Source organism: Hypanus sabinus, chromosome 15 (assembly GCF_030144855.1).
Source record: "Hypanus sabinus isolate sHypSab1 chromosome 15, sHypSab1.hap1, whole genome shotgun sequence".
In the NCBI taxonomy this organism is placed as follows: Eukaryota; Metazoa; Chordata; class Chondrichthyes; order Myliobatiformes; family Dasyatidae; genus Hypanus; species Hypanus sabinus.
The window spans coordinates 8668019-8687781 of NC_082720.1; the positions used below are offsets into that span (position 1 = coordinate 8668019).

Genomic DNA, 19763 nt, shown 5'->3' on the forward strand with positions numbered 1-19763 from the left:
ATCCAGTGAAGCTTGTCTGTGATGATGCCTTGCCTTATGGTATAGATGTAGTCATGTCACACGTTGTCATAAGTATTGGAAGTGAACGCCCCATAGCCTTTGCATCATGCAAGCTAACATATAGACTCATGCTGCCCATCATTATGTATGTCAGCCACAGGATGGACATTAGAAAAGGGGGAAGCAGCAAGCTAACAGATAGCAGACTCATGCTGCCCATCATGATGTATGTCAGCCACAGGGGAGACAGGAGAAAAGGGGGATGCAGCAAGCTAACATATAGACTCACGCTGCCCATCATTATGTATGTCAGCCACAGGGTGGACATTAGAAAGGGGGAAAGCAGCAAGCTAACATATAGACTCATGCTGCCCATCATTATGTATGTCAGCCACAGGGTGGACATTAGAAAGGGGGAAAGCAGCAAGCTAATATATAGACTCATGCTGCCCATCATTATGTATGTCAGCCACAGGGTGGACATTAGAAAGGGGGAAAGCAGCAAGCTACCATATAGACTCATGCTGCCCATCATTATGTATGTCAGCCACAGGGTGGACATTAGAAAGGGGGAAAGCAGCAAGCTAATATATAGACTCATGCTGCCCATCATTATGTATGTCAGCCACAGGGTGGACATTAGAAAGGGGGAAAGCAGCAAGCTACCATATAGACTCATGCTGCCCATCATTATGTATGTCAGCCACAGGGTGGACATTAGAAAGGGGGAAAGCAGCAAGCTAACATATAGACTCATGCTGCCCATCATTATGTATGTCAGCCACAGGGTGGACATTAGAAAGGGGGAAAGCAGCAAGCTAATATATAGACTCATGCTGCCCATCATTATGTATGTCAGCCACAGGGTGGACATTAGAAAGGGGGAAAGCAGCAAGCTACCATATAGACTCATGCTGCCCATCATTATGTATGTCAGCCACAGGGTGGACATTAGAAAGGGGGAAAGCAGCAAGCTAATATATAGACTCATGCTGCCCATCATTATGCATGTCAGCCACAGGGTAGACCGTAGAAAGGGGGAAAGCAGCAAGCTAACAGATAGCAGACTCATGCTGCCCATCATTATGTATGTCAGCCACAGGGTGGACATTAGAAAGGGGGAAAGCAGCAAGCTAATATATAGACTCATGCTGCCCATCATTATGCATGTCAGCCACAGGGTAGACCGTAGAAAGGGGGAAAGCAGCAAGCTAACAGATAGCAGACTCATGCTGCCCATCATTATGTATGTCAGCCACAGGGTAGACATTAGAAAGGGGGAAAGCAGCAAGCTAACATATAGACTCATGCTGCCCATCATTATGTATGTCAGCCACAGGGTGGACATTAGAAAGGGGGAAAGCAGCAAGCTAACAGATAGACTCATGCTGCCCATCACTATGTATGTCAGCCACAGGGGAGACAGGAGAAAAGGGGGAAGCAGCAAGCTAACATATAGACTCATGCTGCCCATCATTATGTATGTCAGCCACAGGGTAGACAGGAGAAAAGGGGGAAAGCAGCAAGCTAACATATAGACTCATGCTGCCCATCATTATGTATGTCAGCCACAGGGGAGACAGGAGAAAAGGGGGAAGCAGCAAGCTAACATATAGACTCATGCTGCCCATCATTATGTATGTCAGCCACAGGGTAGACAGGAGAAAAGGGGGAAAGCAGCAAGCTAACATATAGACTCATGTTGCCCATCATTATGTATGTCAGTCACAGGGTGGACATTAGAAAGGGGGAAAGCAGCAAGCTAACATATAGACTCATGCTGCCCATCATTATGTATGTCAGCCACAGGGTGGACATTAGAAAGGGGGAAGCAGCAAGCTAACATATAGACTCATGCTGCCCATCATTATGTATGTCAGCCACAGGGTAGACAGGAGAAAAGGGGGAAAGCAGCAAGCTAACATATAGACTCATGCTGCCCATCATTATGTATGTCAGCCACAGGGTGGACATTAGAAAGGGGGAAAGCAGCAAGCTAACATATAGACTCATGCTGCCCATCATGATGTATGTCAGCCACAGGGTGGACATTAGAAAGGGGGAAAGCAGCAAGCTAACAGATAGACTCATGCTGCCCATCATGATGTATGTCAGCCACAAGGTGGACATTAGAAAGGGGGAAAGCAGCAAGCTAACAGATAGACTCATGCTGCCCATCATGATGTATGTCAGCCACAGGGTGGACATTAGAAAGGGGGAAAGCAGCAAGCTAACAGATAGACTCATGCTGCCCATCATTATGTATGTCAGCCACAGGGTAGACATTAGAAAGGGGGAAAGCAGCAAGCTAACATATAGACTCATGCTGCCCATCATTATGTATGTCAGCCACAGGGTGGACATTAGAAAGGGGGAAAGCAGCAAGCTAACATATAGACTCATGCTGCCCATCATTATGTATGTCAGCCACAGGGTGGACATTAGAAAGGGGGAAAGCAGCAAGCTAACAGATAGACTCATGCTGCCCATCATTATGTATGTCAGCCACAGGGGAGACAGGAGAAAAGGGGGAAGCAGCAAGCTAACAGATAGACTCATGCTGCCCATCATTATGTATGTCAGCCACAGGGTGGACAGGAGAAAAGAGGGAAGCAGCAAGCTAACATATAGACTCATGCTGCCCATCATTATGTATGTCAGCCACAGGGTGGACATCAGAAAAGGGGGAAGCAGCAAGCTAACATATAGACTCATGCTGCCCATCATTATGTATGTCAGCCACAGGGTGGACATTAGAAAGGGGGAAAGCAGCAAGCTAACATATAGACTCATGCTGCCCATCATTATGTATGTCAGCCACAGGGTGGACATTAGAAAGGGGGAAAGCAGCAAGCTAACATATAGACTCATGCTGCCCATCATTATGTATGTCAGCCACAGGGTGGACATTAGAAAGGGGGAAAGCAGCAAGCTAACAGATAGACTCATGCTGCCCATCATGATGTATGTCAGCCACAGGGTAGACAGGAGAAAAGGGGGAAGCAGCAAGCTAACAGATAGACTCATGCTGCCCATCATTATGTATGTCAGCCACAGGGTGGACATTAGAAAGGGGGAAAGCAGCAAGCTAACAGATAGACTCATGCTGCCCATCATTATGTATGTCAGCCACAGGGTGGACATTAGAAAGGGGGAAAGCAGCAAGCTAATATATAGACTCATGCTGCCCATCATTATGCATGTCAGCCACAGGGTAGACCGTAGAAAGGGGGAAAGCAGCAAGCTAACAGATAGACTCATGCTGCCCATCATTATGTATGTCAGCCACAGGGTGGACATTAGAAAGGGGGAAAGCAGCAAGCTAACAGATAGACTCATGCTGCCCATCATTATGTATGTCAGCCACAGGGTGGACATTAGAAAGGGGGAAAGCAGCAAGCTAACAGATAGCAGACTCATGCTGCCCATCATTATGTATGTCAGCCACAGGGTGGACATTAGAAAGGGGGAAAGCAGCAAGCTAACAGATAGCAGACTCATGCTGCCCATCATGATGTATGTCAGCCACAGGGTGGACATTAGAAAGGGGGAAAGCAGCAAGCTAACAGATAGACTCATGCTGCCCATCATGATGTATGTCAGCCACAGGGTGGACATTAGAAAGGGGGAAAGCAGCAAGCTAACAGATAGACTCATGCTGCCCATCATGATGTATGTCAGCCACAGGGTGGACATTAGAAAGGGGGAAAGCAGCAAGCTAACATATAGACTCATGCTGCCCATCATGATGTATGTCAGCCACAGGGTGGACATTAGAAAGGGGGAAAGCAGCAAGCTAACAGATAGACTCATGCTGCCCATCATGATGTATGTCAGCCACAAGGTGGACATTAGAAAGGGGGAAAGCAGCAAGCTAACAGATAGACTCATGCTGCCCATCATGATGTATGTCAGCCACAGGGTGGACATTAGAAAGGGGGAAAGCAGCAAGCTAACAGATAGACTCATGCTGCCCATCATGATGTATGTCAGCCACAGGGTGGACATTAGAAAGGGGGAAAGCAGCAAGCTAACAGATAGACTCATGCTGCCCATCATGATGTATGTCAGCCACAGGGTGGACATTAGAAAGGGGGAAAGCAGCAAGCTAACAGATAGACTCATGCTGCCCATCATGATGTATGTCAGCCACAGGGTGGACATTAGAAAGGGGGAAAGCAGCAAGCTAACAGATAGACTCATGCTGCCCATCATGATGTATGTCAGCCGCAGGGTGGACATTAGGAACGGACGGCCTCTCACTTGCGGAAGCAACAAGCGCGCCGCTTCGCCGCCTCCCGCAGTGCGCCTGCGCGCTGCACCGGACGTCCGGGCCGGATAATGGCGTCTGGTTGATGGTGGTTTTGTCGTATTCTCCCCCTCCGCCCGGTGCGCCTGTTTCTTTCAAGCTCGCGGAGAAAGCAGAAAACACGTTAAAAGAGAGCAGGGGAGTGTCTGAAGCCGGCTTTTTCTCAACCGTGAAGTGTCAGGAACAACTCGACCGCACCTTTTTTTTCCTCCTTCTTTCGCTTTTGCACGTCCGCGCATCTCATGGCTGGGTTGGGGGTGATCATGAACGGCGTGAGGGAGAAGCTGGAGGCGGTTCTGAACGTGGCCCTGCGAGTGCCTAGCATCATGGTGCTGGAGATGCTATACCGATGGGACGTGAGTTCCTTCTTCCAGCAGATCCAGGCCCGCAACAACAACAATCTGCTCTTTCAGTACAAGTACCTGGCGCTTAACCTCCACTATGTCGGTGAGTGTAGATCCTAGGGGTCTCTCTATCGCGGTGCATTGCAAAATTTAGCCTGCTTTTATCCAGTAAGATTTAAAAACGGTTCTCGGCATTTCACATTTGCTGCCCTCTGTATTCTGACATTTCATTGACCCTGAACTTCAAAGCCACGTCCATTCTCTCACTCCCCCACTCCTCACCATCTTAACCCTGAGATGCTCATGAAGGAGATTACTTGAAAACAGTTTTATTTTGCGCTCTTCCATCCGCAGTTATCTCTGACCTAGTCCTTGAGAAGACAAAATAAAAAGCCGCTGAGATCTTACAATTTTCTCTCTCTCTCTCACCCCCACCCCCGACACCGGCAAAGCAGTAAAAATTAAACTGCAAGTAATCTACAAGAAATTCAATGGTTCAAGTAACTTCTGTAGGTGGGGTGGTGGCGAAATTGACGACGTTTCGGTTCGAAATCCTGAAATTTTAATGGTTTATGATTTGTGTTTGGAAGCAAGATTTTAAGAGTATTAGAAACAGATAACATGTTAGTGGTTCCAAAGTAAAGGAGAAAGGTTATGTGTTGAATCAGGACTAAAGTTGCCGGCATTTGGTAATCTTAGTGGAGTAAGTTAAGGAATTTGGGAAGTTGGAGGCCCGGAGAGACAGGAGTGAAAGATGTGCATTGTAAATTTGCAGCGTTGACTGACAAGAAGGTCAAGTATGCCAGGCTGTTGAGTATTTGGCTTACTTGAAAAATGACCTGCCTGCCTTTGAGCCTATGGGGAAAATCAGCTTCATGTCTGTACTCTTGAACATTCTTTTGGGTTTTGAGTGCAGACTGGTTTGCTGTAGTTTGCAGGAGCGTGAACCAGCTACTTTGTAAATTCTTCTACAGTAGAAGTTCTTTCTAAAGATTGTGATGATCAAGGGTTTAATGAACTTCAGGAAGTTGGTCAAAAATACAGTAGATTACAGTTAATTGGGTCATATTGGGTTTGGTACATTTTGACCCAATTAAGCGGCTGCCCAAATTAGCTGGTTTCATGGAAATAGCTAAAAAGGTATAAAAAAACACAACTTGAGTAACAAATTAACTATTTAAATGAAATTCAGAACAAATTAGAATGCTACCAATACTACTGCAGCACTGTAAAATTCTGTATTATTTCCTCATACTTGTTGACAGAGGAATTCATCCATGTCGCATTCTTTTGACTGGAAATGAACAAAGTTAGCTCAGACACCTAGTGCAGGTAGTGGGCTGCCTTCATACAATGCTGACAATGATTGCATCCTTCCAGTCTTCATTTTCATTGTAATATTTAAGATCATTGTTGATATCTTCAAAGTAGTTCCTAATTTGTCGAAGTAGTGAAATTGTTTCATTTTTCACTCCTGGCCATTTCTCCTGGCATGTCCAAAACTGAATGCTTGAAACCACAGTGAGCAAAACAGTTCCATATTCTCTTACTGCTTATTTCTCACCAGCTGTTAGTAACAAAAATCACTGCCGTTTGAGTCTTGTGTCTAACATCCACGTAAGTGCACAGGACTGATGCTAATTAGAAACTGTTTGACAACATTTTCCTGCTCCAATTAATTGGCATTGTGTCCCAAATAAATGGATTCCTGGCTGTTTTTTCACTTAGCCTTTGTTCTTCAAGTGTTGTCCCAAATAAGAGGCTGCCCCGATTAACCTATGGACCAATTAACAGGAATCCGTTGTATTTGAAATAAAGGAAAACTAAAACCTGATGATCAATACATGAGTGTTTTTAAAAGAAGTGCCTGCATACACAGTAGATCGATTAAAATGTTAGTGACAAATTAAAAGCAACGAACCTGACAACCATTTCAGAAAGGAAGTATTGTGGACTGGATAATTAGGCATAAATATAAGGGTAACATGCTGAAAGCTAGGGGGGTTTTAGCAAATTACTCATGAGAACCAACACAAGGCAAAGGCAAATGCTGTTTGATTACTGTCATATTTTTTTAATGTTGTAACTTTAGGAGCAGGGTGGTGAAAACATTTTTCAAAAAGTAGATTTTCAAAAAGTGTTTAAGTTGGTAAGTGTCAATTAAGGAAATTATCTGGAGATTGTTGCTTCATGGGCAGCAAAGAGTGTGAATAAAGTTAACTTGTTACTGAACAAGATCAATGATAAGGAAGCGGATTAAGTGTAAAATATTGATTGTTCTTCATGATTCAAAGTGAGAAGAGCAGGCAAGGGTGCACTGTGATGACAGAGATGTAGATTAAATTGTCATGAACAGGACAGATAAAATATAATGACGGTTAATGAACAGCTTAGACCATGTCGGCATTAAGAAAGATGGTGTGCTGGAACTTTTGAAAAATATTAGGATGGGTAAATCCCTGGGGGCCAGACAGGATATACCACAGGTTTCTTTGGGAAGTGAGGGAAGAGATTGCTATGCCTTTGGCAATGGTCTTTGCATCCTCACTAGTCATAGGATCAGAAGATTGGAGAGTGATATATGTTATTTCCTTGTTCAAGGAAGGCAGTGCAGATAATCTTGAGACCAGTGAGTCTTACTTCTGTGGTGAGCAAACTATTAGAGAGACAGGATTTATGAGCATTTGAAGAAGCATAGTCTGATTAGGGATCGTCAGTGTTTCTTTGTGAGGAGCAGGACATGCCTCACAAGCCTGATTGAAGTCTTTGAGGAAGTACCAAACCAAATTCATGAAGATAGAGCAGTGGATGTGGTTTATATGGATTTTAAAAAGTTGTTCAACATGGTTCCACATAATAGCCTTATTTAGAAAGTCAGGAGGCATCGGGTATAGGAAAACTTGGCTCTGTGGATTCAGAATTAGCTTGTCCAAAGAAGGGTGTTCTGCTGGGATCTATTCAAGGACCCCTGCCCTTTGTGATTTTCATAAATGACTAGGATGAGGAGGTGGAAGGTTGGTTAGTAAATTTGCTGTTTATATGAAGGTTGGTAGAGTTGTGGATAGTGTAGAAGGTTATCATTGTGAATGGTGTAGAACGGAACATTGGTAGGATGCAGGGTTAGGCTAAGAGGTGGAAAGTGGAGTTCAATCCAGAAAAGTGATACACTTTGAAAGTTTGAACTTGAAGGTGGACGACAACATTATTTGCAGAATTTTTAACAGTCTGGAGGAAAAGGGGAATCTTGTGGCCACTGTCTATAGATCTCTCAAAGCTGTCGTGCATGTTGAGAATTGGTTACGAAGGTGCATGGTGTGATGGTCCTCATTAGTCAAAGAATTGAATTCAAGGGTCATGAGGTAATGTAGCTTTATAAAATTCTGATTAGACCACACTTGAAGTATTGTTTAGTTCTGGTCACCTCATTATAGGAAGGGTGTGGAAGCTTTAGAAAGGGTGTAGAGGAGAGTTACCAGGATACTGCCTGGATCAGAGAGCATGTCTTATGAGGAAAGATTGAGTGATCTAGAGCTTTTCTGTTTGGGGTGAAGGAGGATGAGAGGTGACTTGCTAATGCTGTGCAGATAATTAGGTACAGATAGAGTGGACAGTCAGACTTTTTCCCAAGGTGGCAATGTCTAATATGAGAAGGCATAACTTTAGGGGAATATAGGAGGGATATATGAAAATGGTAATTGTATGGAACTAGGGATGTTGTAGAGGCAGATATGTTAAGGGCATTTAAGGGACTCAGGCTTATGGATGAAAAATAAGTGGAAAGTGATATGGGAGGGAAATGTTAGTTTGATCTTGGAGTTGGTTAAATGGTCATCATGTGCTGAAGGGCCTGTATTGTACTGTACTATTGTGTTCTATGTTAATATGAGGATATTGAATTGGTAGGAGAAAGTTACTTGAAGGTGAGAATGAAAAATATTGACATTCAGAGGTCATTGGATACATTACAATGGTAAGATACCATTAATAGATTCAGCCACCATTCCACCGAGGAATCTATTTTTCCTGTGTGCCTCTCTTTTGCAACCACTTTTATGTTAGATGTTCTTGGACAAAATGTATACAAATGTAATTTTGACTTTCCTATTTTGGTTAAAAAAGAAAGGCTTGTTGGATAACCATTTAATTTTTTTTGTTTCTTTTTATTCAAAACTTGAACATTTCTCTTTTTAAATGGGTAATTCACTTAAAAACATGCATTTACAGCAGCATTAGTGCAACAATTTATTTGAAAGGAATTGGAACACAAAACTGTGGAAGTCTTGGATTAGGTACTGTTAAGATACGGCAACAATGAATATGGAATTGAGAAGGTCTTTTTTATAAACAAGTAAACATTTATTTAAACTCTGCTCAATGAAAATGAAAAGTAAACAAATGACTAACTTAACCGGAAGTTAACTGCTATACGGCAAGTCGAACAATTCTTAAAGCAATAAATGCAAACACAGTTCTTAAAGTGATAACTGCAGAAGTCCAAATGATTTATACAGTGAATTAGGAGAGACTTTACTGAAGTAACAAATTCCTCGATGACATGATGTTACTGCTGATCCCAGCCGAAATATGCCTTGCCCAAAGGATTCACGATAAAGGAAATAAAAATGACTTGAAGGAACTGACCTTTTCCTTGGCGAATAAAACTGCACCCAACCCTTTCTGCTCTTACAATGCAGGGGCTATCTCAGATACAGGTTACTATTTCTGGAACAATAAGGTTGATCCTGTATTACTGCTGATGACACCAACTTTACTCGATCCTTCGGGTTTCCGTACTTCCATAAATCTTCACTCTCCAATACTTTAAAATTAAATTGAAGATACATCAAGCATAACTGGCAGTGATTTTCAAAATTGCTGGCACGACGACAATACTTTACAGTAAGAATTAAAACTCCACTTTAAAACAAAAACTGTGTCATGAAACCAAATACACAGCATAACGGAGTAACAGACGACTTAAACGACATCCCAACAAAAACTCTTGCGTCACAGCAGGCTTTCCCTGTTTTATACCTGTTGGAACAGGCCATCACATGGCCTCATACTGGTGGGAAAATTACATCATGTGACCTCATACTGGCGGGAAAATACTTCACCCCACCATCACAAGACCATTACATCACGCTCACCAGATACTCAATTACATCATGGTCACAAGACAATCACAAGATACCCACGAGGTATGTAGCAATACATAGATTAAAATTAAATTACTATAGATGCTGAGGCAGTTGGGAGGATGGGCCTCATTCCCAATTTCCATTAAGGAAACCTACCCAGTTGTACAACACACCCTGTGACAAGAAGTGTCCCTGATGATAACTTGGAAAACACAGAAGTCACCTCAATGTCTGTAAAATACTGATGATGAAATTCAGCATTGACCTGAGTGTTCTAGGATAGTCTTTGGCTATCCAAGGAAAATATAACTATAAGATTAAGACCTCATATCTCACAAAGCTCATAATTCTTTGGGCTGTCAGCCAGTACACTATTAGACTAGTTACAGACATGCCTTAAGTACAGTACAGAAAAAACTAAAGCCTCTTTCTGCAAACTCCTTGATATTGGCAGATATGATAATCAATGTCAGCTTCCATTCCTGTCATTGAGGCACTCATTATACCCCATCATACAGGTCATACCATTTGCAAGAAAAGTTTCAAATATGTTCTTTAGACCTTAGAGTTTTGCAACGTACCCACTTAATTCCTCAGAATTCTTGGACCACTGAAATGTGGCAATTGTGTATGGAATTTGGCATAAACCAACAAGTTCTGAGGCACCATGTCCAAGTTATTTTCCCACTTGCTGTGCAAGCATACTTTGCCATACCTGCGTTAATGCTTGTAAATTCTGCACTGTTCTCATTGGTAACCTTGGAATCCAGACAGAGTGGAAATAAAGTCAAATTAGATCCCAAGGGACTGTCTGATAAGACAACTGCAGCATCTGGAAATCTGATATTTTAAAAAAAATGTTAACAGTTCTGTTGTGTAATAATTGTGGAAAGGTAGGTGGTTAACATTTCAGACTCGTAACTATTTTGATCAAAACAGTTCATGAATTAACCTGAAATGTTAATTCTGAATCTTTTTCAATTCGTGGTTGTTAATATGCTGGATATTTCCAGCACTTTTCTTTAAACAATGTAGAACTTCATTTATACTGTATTTCGTCTTGATTTTTTGGAAGAAGAATTGGAAGAAATGAGTGGAGGTTCATTGGGCAGATTTCCAGTGTGAGGAAAGATTTAAGTTTAAAAAGTGTGTGTCCTCTATTTGATTTGTATTGAATTTCTCAAATGCTTAATACTGGGAGTTTGTTTACTCAGATTGGGGAAACTTGAATAGTCAATTTGAAATTGAAATGAGTTTTAATTCATTTATTTCAGTTTTGTGGACACTAGGCAGTGGCAGCTTAGCTGTAGAGTTCTTGTGTCGTGTTTGATGTTTCTTGTGATTTTTTTTCTCTCTGATGAGAAGTATGACTGCACAGATTATGCCTGACTCAAGTAATTCTGATATTACAGTTGGCCCTCCTTATCCGTGGAGGATTGGTTCAGACCCCCTGCGGATACCAAAAATCAGGGATTCTCAAGTCCCTTATTTAACCTGAATCAGTGTGGTGGTCTTTAGGACCCAGCGGAACCCTGGACTTTATTTAACATGTTCAGAGCATTGGGCTTTAGGACCCGGCGTAGCTCTGAATCTGTGGTGTTTCTGAAAAAATAATCACGATCGGGATTGAAAATAAGGTGGAAGTAATAAAGTGATTGGAAAGAGGTGAAAGGCCATCGGTCATTAGAAGAGTGTTAGGCTACAGTTGGTCAATGATTGGAACAATTTTAATGGAGCATGTAAAAGGCCTTGCCCCGATGAAAGCTACAATTATTACTAAGTAATGCAGTGGTTTAATTATTGAAATACGTATGTTTCTTAAGTGTTTTATATGCATAGAAAGGAAAAATTTTACTATATACTAAGAAAAATATTTGACTAACTGATGCTAAATAATACCGGAGGTACCTGTTCTGACTTCAAATCCGACTTAAAGAGGACTCAGGAATGGAACATTCATAATCTGGGGACTGCCTGTACTTTTAAGTCATTTCTAGATTACTTATAATACCCAATACAATGTCGGGGGCGGATAGGAGATTTTGTGGGGAAGATCGGGAGTCTCGGATGGTATGTTGCTTCCCTGGTGCCGGGGTCCAAGACATCTCAGATTGGGTGCAGGTTATTCTCGAGAGGGAGGGCAAGAATCCAGATGTTGTGGTCCATGTAGGGACCAATGACGTGGGTAGGATGAGTGAGAGGGTCCTGCGTAGGGAGTTCAGGGAGTTAGGTGTGAAGCTGAAGAGCAGGACCTCCAGGGTAATAATCTCAGGATTGCTACCTGTGCCACGTGCGAGTGAGGCAAGGAACAGAAAGATTATAAAGATTAATACATGGCTGAGAGGATGGGGCAGGAGGGAGGACTTCACGTTTGTAGATAATTATGCTTTTTTCCAGGGAAGGTGGGATCTGTTCCGAAGGGACGGTTTACACCTGAACTGGAGCGGTACTAACATTCTTGCAGGGAAGTTTGCTAGTGCTTCTTGGGGGGGGTTTAAACTAAATTTGCAGGGGGCGGGGATCCAGAATGTGAGAGAGGATAGCGAGAGGAAGAATAAAGGACAGGTGGGGACTACATGGTTCCGGAATATTAAGTGTGTAGTAGAGAAAGGTGAGGCGGAACAAGTGATAAGGAGGACACATGTACAGAGGGATGGTCTGACGGAACATGGAGTTAAATGTGTTGAAAGAATAAGTAAATTTAGGAAGGACAACAAAATTCTGGGGGCATATAGCCCGATGGGAGTTCGGGGAGCTGGGTTAAGGACAATAGGCTGCGATTCAAACAGAGAGAGGAGAAATGGGCTAAAAATTCTATATCTGAATGCACTAAGTGTCAGAAATAAGGCAGATGAGCTTGAAGCCCAGGTGCAAATGGGTAACTATGATGTTGTTGGATAACGGAGACATGGCTGCAGAGACATCAGACCTGGGAAATGAATGTACAAGGGTATACGTGCTATTGTAGGGACAGAAATGTGGGCAGAGGGGGTGGGGTGGCCCTGTTGGTGAGGAATGTCCTTTGCAAGGGGGGACATAGGGTCAGGAGAAGTAGAGTCTGTATGGATAGAACTGAGGAACAGTAAGGGCAAAAGGATCCAAATGGGTGTTGTCTACAGGCCACCAAACAGTAGCATGGATATTGGGTGCAAGTTGAATAGGGAGTTAACATTGGCATGTGGCAAAGGTAATGTTGCAGTAGTTATGGGGGATTTCAACATGCAGGTGAACTGGGAGAATCAGGTTGGTGCTAGACCACAGGATAGGGAGTTTGTAGAGTGCCTACGGGATGCATTCTTGGAACAGCTTGTACGAGAGCCGACTAGGGACAGGACTATTCTGGATTTAGTGTTATGTAATGGACAGGATTTGATAAGCAATCTTGCAGTAAAGGAGCCATTAGGAGGTAGTGATCATAATATGATATGTTTTTATCTGCAATTTGAGAAGGATAAGGGCAGCTCGGAGATGTCACTGTTGCAGTTGAACAGGGGAAACTATGGAGCCATGAGGGAGGAGCTGGCCAAAGTTGACTGGACGGATGGCCTACCAGAAAAGACAGTGGAACAGCAATGGCAGGTATTCTTGGGAATAATGCACAAGGTGCGTAATCAGTTCATCCCCCAGAGAAGGAAGGATTCAAAGGGGGGAAAGGAGCCACAGTGGTTGACAAAGGAAGTCAGAGATTGCATAGCATTAAAAAAAGGAAGTATGACAGAGCTAAGGTGAGTGGGAGGACAGATGATTAGGAAGTTTTTAAGGAACAACAGAACTTAACTAAAAAGGCAATACGGGGAGAAAAAATGAGGTATGAATGCAAGCTAGCCAGGAATATAAAGGAAGATAGCAAAAGCTTTTTTAGGTATGTGAAGAGAAAGAAGATAGTTAAGAACAATGTTGGGCCCTTGAAGAATGATTTGGGTGAAATTGTTATGGGAAACAGAAATGGCAGAAGAATTTAATGAGTACTTTAGATCTGTTTTCACTAAGGAAGACACACGCAATCGCCCAGATGTATGGATGGGCCAAGGACATAGGGTAACAGAGGAAATGAAACAGATTGACATTAGGAAGGAAACGGTGATGAGAAGACTGATGGGACTGAAGGCTGACAAATCCCCAGGTCCAGATGGTCTGCATCCGAGGGTACTAAAGGAGGTGGCCCTGGAAATTGCGGATGCATTGGTAATCATTTTCCAATGTTGCTTCGATTCAGGATCAGTTACTGAGGATTGGAGAATGGCTAATGTTATCCCACTTTTTAAGAAAGGAGGGAGGGAGAAAACAGAACTATTGACCTGTCAGCCTAACATCGGTGGTGGGGAAGATGCTAGAGTCCATTATTAAGGATGAAATAGTGGCATATCTAGATAGCAGTGATAGGATCGGGCCAAGCCAGCATGGATTTACCAAGGGTAAATCATGCTTGACTAATCTGTTGGAGTTTTTCGAGGATGTAACCAGGAAGTTAGACGGGGGAGATTCAGTGGATGTAGTGTACCTCGATTTTCGGAAGGTATTTGATAAGGTCCCACATAGGAGATTGGTGGGTAAAGTCAAAGCTCAGGGCATTGGGGGGAAGACATTGACACGGACAGAAAACTGGTTGGCAGATAGAAAGCAAAGGGTAGCGGTGAATGGGTGTTTCTCGGAATTGCAGGTGGTGACTAGTGGGGTGCCACAGGGCTCGGTATTGGGACCACAGCTGTTTACAATTTATGTCAACGATTTAGATGAAGGCATTGAGAATAACATCAACAAATTTGCTGATGATCCTAAGCTGGGTGGCAGTGTGACATGTGATGAGGATGTTAGGAGAATTCAGGGTAACCTGGATAGGCTGGGTGATTGGGCAGATACTTAGCAGATGACGTTTAATGTGAATAAGTGTGAGGTTATCCACTTTGGGAGTAAGAACAGGAAGGCAGTTTATTATCTGAACGGTGTAGAGTTAGGTAAGGGAGAAATACAAAGAGAGCTAGGAGTCTTTGTTCATCAGTCACTGAAGGTGAATGAGCAAGTGCAGCAGGCAGTGAAGAAGGCTAATGAAATGTTGGCCTTTATTACAAATTGTGCTAAGGAAATCTTCTTGCATTTGTACAGAGCCCTGGTGAGACCACACCTGGAGTATTGTGTACAGTTTTGGTCTCCAGGGTTAAGGAAGGACATCCTGGCTGTAGAGGAAGTGCAGCATAGATTCACGAGATTAATTCCTGGGACGTCTGGACTGTCTTACGCAGAGAGGTTAGAGAGACTGGGCTTGTACACACTGGAATTAAGGAGATTGAGAGGGGATCTGATTGAAACATATAAGATTATTAAGGGATTGGACAAGATAGAGGCAGGAAATATGTTCCAGATGCTGGGAGAGTCCAGTACCAGAGGGCATGGTTTGAGAATAAGGGGTAGGTCATTTAGGACAGAGTTAAGGAAAAACTACTTCTCCCAGAGAGTTGTGGGGGTCTGGAATGCACTGCCTCGGAAGGTAGTGGAGGCCAGTTCTCTGGATGCTTTCAAGAAGTTGCTAGATAGGTATCTTATGGATAAGGGAATCGAGGGATATGGGGACAAGGCAGGAACCGGGTATTGATAGTAGATGATCAGCCATGATCTCAAAATGGTGGTGCAGGCTGGAAGGGCTGAATGGTCTACTTCTGCACCTATTGTCTATTGTAAATGCTATGTAAATAGTTGTTATACTGTATTGTTTAGGGAATAATGACAAGAAAAAATAGTCTGTACATGCTCAAACAACGAGTGCTGGATAGAGAACTTCTGGGTTTTCCTGATCCGGGGTTGGTTGAATCCGCGGATAAGGAAGGCCAACTGTATCTGTTATGAATTCCTTAGTGTTGAAATAGCTATGTAAATGGAACTGTTATTAATATTTCAAGTACTGTATACAGGGACACTAGTTAAGTTTAACTCTAATTCCATTATTGCTGCTTCTTGCACTCCATCTATGACAGTCAAAGAATTTGGGAGATCATAGTTAGCAAATATTAGCAAACAAACAGATAAATAAGCAGAATGTTTATTTTCTCGAGAGCTGAACAAAGTTTACATAGATTACAGTCATTATAATTTGATTTTTTTTTCTTAATTAATGATTTGATAATTCAGCATTTCATTAATTTGTAGCTTTCTATGACATTGCAACCTCTGTCTTGAGTTTACATCTTATAAATTAGTATTGTGAAAGGCATTTTGTTCAGGCTTGTACAGCTTCTTGTCACTGCTGTTAATTTGTTAAGTTCCTAGTTGTAACTTAGGGAAGCAGAGAGTAGTTTTAATGCTGTTATCAATGATACAGATGGTATAGGTTACAGATAGTATAAGTGTGCTAATGGATTTTTATAACTGTTGCTTCTATATATGGTATTGAATCAGCAGAATTTTGCTCAAAGCAAGAAGTAGTACATTCTGAAACTCAGAAATAAAAACAGAAACTGATCAAAAGTTGAGAATTTACTTAAGTAAAGGTCTTCAACTTGAAACATAATCTCCTGTTCTCTGTGTATGCTCCCAGACCTGAGTTGCTCCAGAATATTGTTTATATTTCAGTGTGATCTTACTATAGTCCTCAATTTCTCCTTGTTTATTTGATTGATATTTCTTGTGGGTTAAAAAATTTACATTGCTGTCCTTTGGCAAGATAGTTAAATGCCCAGTCCTTGTAGAGGGATCAGCAATGGGAAAGGTAAGCAGTTTTAAGTTTCTGGGTGTCAACATTTGTGATATCCTATCGTGGATCCAACATATTGATGCAATTACAAAGAAGGCACTACAGTGGCTGTAATTCATGAGGGATTTGAGGAGACTTGAATGTCACCAGAGACCCTAGCAAATTTCTAAGATGTACTGTGGAGAGCATTCTAACTGGTTGCATCACTGGTATGGAGGGGCTACTGCATAGGATTGGTAAAAGCTGCCGTAAGTTGTAAACTCAGCCAGCTCCATCGTGGGCAATAGCCTCCCCAGCATTGAAGCCTCTTTCAAAAGGCAATGCCTCAAAAGAAGTGACATCTATCATTAGGGACCCCATCACCTGGGATATGCCTTCTTCTCATTGCTACATTGAGGAGGTACAGGATCTTGAAGACACACATAGTGATTCAGGAACAGCTATTTCCCCGTAGAACAGTACAGCACATTACAGGCCCTTCGGCCCACAATGTTGTGCTGACCCTCAAACCCTGCCTCCCACATAACCCCCCCCCCCACCTTAAATTCCTCCATATACCTGTCTGGTAGTCTCTTAAATTTCACTAGTGTATCTGCCTCCACCACTGACTCAGGCAGTGCATTCCACACACCAACCACTCTCTGAGTGAAAAACCTTACTTTTCCCTCCCCTTACCTTAAAGCCATGTCCTCTTGTACTGAGCAGTGGTGCCCTGGGGAAGAGGCGCTAGCTGTCCACTCTCTATTCCTCTTAATATCTTGTACACCTCTGTCATGTCTCCTTTCATCCTCCTTCTCTCCAAAGAGTAAAGCCCTGGCTCCCTTAATCGCTGATCATAATCCATACTCTTTAAACCAGGCAGCATCCTGGTAAATCTCCTCTGTACCCTTTCCAATGCTTCCATATCCTTCCTATAGTGAGGTGACCAGAATTGGACACAGTACTCCCAAGTGTGGCTTAACCAGAGTTTTATAGAGCTGCATCATTACATCACGTCTCTTAAACTCTATCCCTCGACTTATGAAAGGTAATACCCCATAAGCTTTCTTAACTACCCTATCTACCTGTGAGGCAACTTTCAGGGATCTGTGGACATGTACCCCCAGATCCCTCTGCCCCTCCACACTACCAAGTATCCTGCCATTTACTTTGTACTCTGCGTTGGAGTTTGTCCTTCCAAAGTGTACCACCTCACACTTCTCTGGGTTAAACTCCATCTGTCGCTTCTCAGCCCACTTCTGCATCCTATCAATGTCTCTCTGCAATCTTCGACAATCCTCTACACTATCCACAACATCACCATCAGATTTCAGAACGGATAATGAATCTATGAACACTACCTCACTATTTTATCCCCTCTTTGAGCCTTACTTATTTAATTTAATTTTTTTATTTACTAATTGTAATTAATAGTTTTAAAATTATGTATTGCAATATACTGCCACAAAAAAAATTGTGATACATGCCAGTGACGATAAACGTGATTTTGATTTGACTGAACGAACTTCATATTTTGTTTCCGTTACCTTTTCTTGTCAGAAATCACCTTGGCATTATTTTGGATTAATGCAAGTTATGATACAAGTTCATGATATAACAGGTGGATTTTACTGTTCCAAGATGATTTCTGTTTTTGTGTTTATTCAGAGCTGGATGATAGTGCAGCAGTTAGTCCTACAGCCTTGCAGTAGCTCTTGAGAACCAGGATTGATTTTGATCCTGGAGGTAGTCTGTGTGATGTTTGTCATGTTCTATTTGATTTTCCCAGTTTGCGCCCACAAATCAAAAACATACATGAAGTTATTTTGGTATTGTAACTTACTGTGGGGTATGTACTGAGAAATGCAATCAAAGCAGAATCAATGGGAATGTGAGAGAAACGTTTTGAAGGTGCATGAAATAGAGAGCAATGAGTTTGTGCCATTGAGAACCAGTGTGGACTGAATGAGCCAAATGGCTTAATGTGTTCTAATTATTAAATAATTTGAAGTGATTATTGGTTGAGAAGCCTACTCACATGTTAGGTACATTTGAAACATCCCATCAAGAAAATGTATTCTCTTAAATCTGATAAATTGGAAAGGTCATTTCAAAAACTGGCAAACAAAATCTCAGATCCTGCCTGGTTGTCAAGTGCATTTTTCTTGAAATGTTGTACTCCAGTCAGCCTACTTTAAAATGTGACTTTCTAAAATTTTACTCAGAAGCTCAGTTTGCTTACACTTTCTCATCAATAAACTGCTTATCTGTTCGCAACATATCCCACAATATTCCAAAACTACTACTATGTGCTTATCACAGGTCAGTGGGCATGGTAACTGTCCAGTGTTACAGTTTATTATAATTTTAGTTAGAGTTCACTGACTTTTGGATATGGGCTTCAAGGTGTTTTTTCTTGAGGTTTTGTACTGCATTTAAATAATTAGAATGAGATAGGCACATCTGTCAGTAAATAAATGTTTTGTTTAATATATGGTTTGCTTTTGAGCCACTTGCATACTGGAATAATGACTAACATCTAAGTACCTACCAACTCAAATGCTTGGTAGGACTAAAAGAAATGTGTTGTGGGGAATTATTTTTCAGTTGTTTCTTTGTCGCCTTTTTCAACTTTACATTTTGTACTGTTCTTTGCATTTTGTACCTTTTGTTGTTCCTTCTTTTTCTCCCTTGCCTATTCCCCTCTATGACCTTCCTATCTCGCCCTTATTTTATCTCTTTGTTTAAAAACATTTTTATTCTACCTTTTTGTAACCTACCCTCTCCATTCTCTACCTGTATTCTTTCTCTGCTTCCTTCTCCTACTTCACCTCAGTGACCCTGCTGTTCTCTCAGTAATGCCATCTCTCCTAGCAGTCTCTTGGCAGTCTTGATTTTCTACTCTCCCTTGAACCATGTCCCCATCCTGCATATTTCCCTTCCTCAGCATGCCATCCCTACCCATAATCCCAATCAAAATTCTGGTCCCTATGTTCTTCTTCATGTAAAATTTTGTCTATGTGGGAGCAATGTTGGATATACATTTGTTTAAGCTGGAATACTTTTTTCTTGAAGTAGCAGTGGTGGTGAAGGTACCCACAGAGGAGGTTTCCCGTGATCTTGTAGAGTGAAGAAAAGCAAAAGAACAATCTAGATTCAATTATAATAATAGTCTTCAAATATTTGACTGAAAATGTTTGTACCAGAAACAGTTTAATACAGTAAACATTGTTGAAGGCTTGGAAATGAATATTTGTGATTGAGTGAAGGGGAAGAATTGTTGACTTTGGTGCTTTGGGATATCA

At 42.0% G+C, this 19763-nt stretch overlaps 1 protein-coding gene across 1 annotated transcript in view; it reads left to right on the forward strand.

Annotated features, from left to right (window-relative positions):
- The first annotated feature begins 4313 nt into the window (after positions 1 to 4313).
- Positions 4314 to 19763, forward strand: part of rnf145a (ring finger protein 145a) — a 150902-nt gene continuing 135452 nt past the window's right edge. Inside the window, exon 1 of the mRNA XM_059989980.1 lies at positions 4314 to 4756. Coding sequence (XP_059845963.1) covers positions 4552 to 4756 — 205 coding nt within the window. The 5' untranslated portion in view covers positions 4314 to 4551. The remainder of the gene's footprint in view (positions 4757 to 19763) is intronic.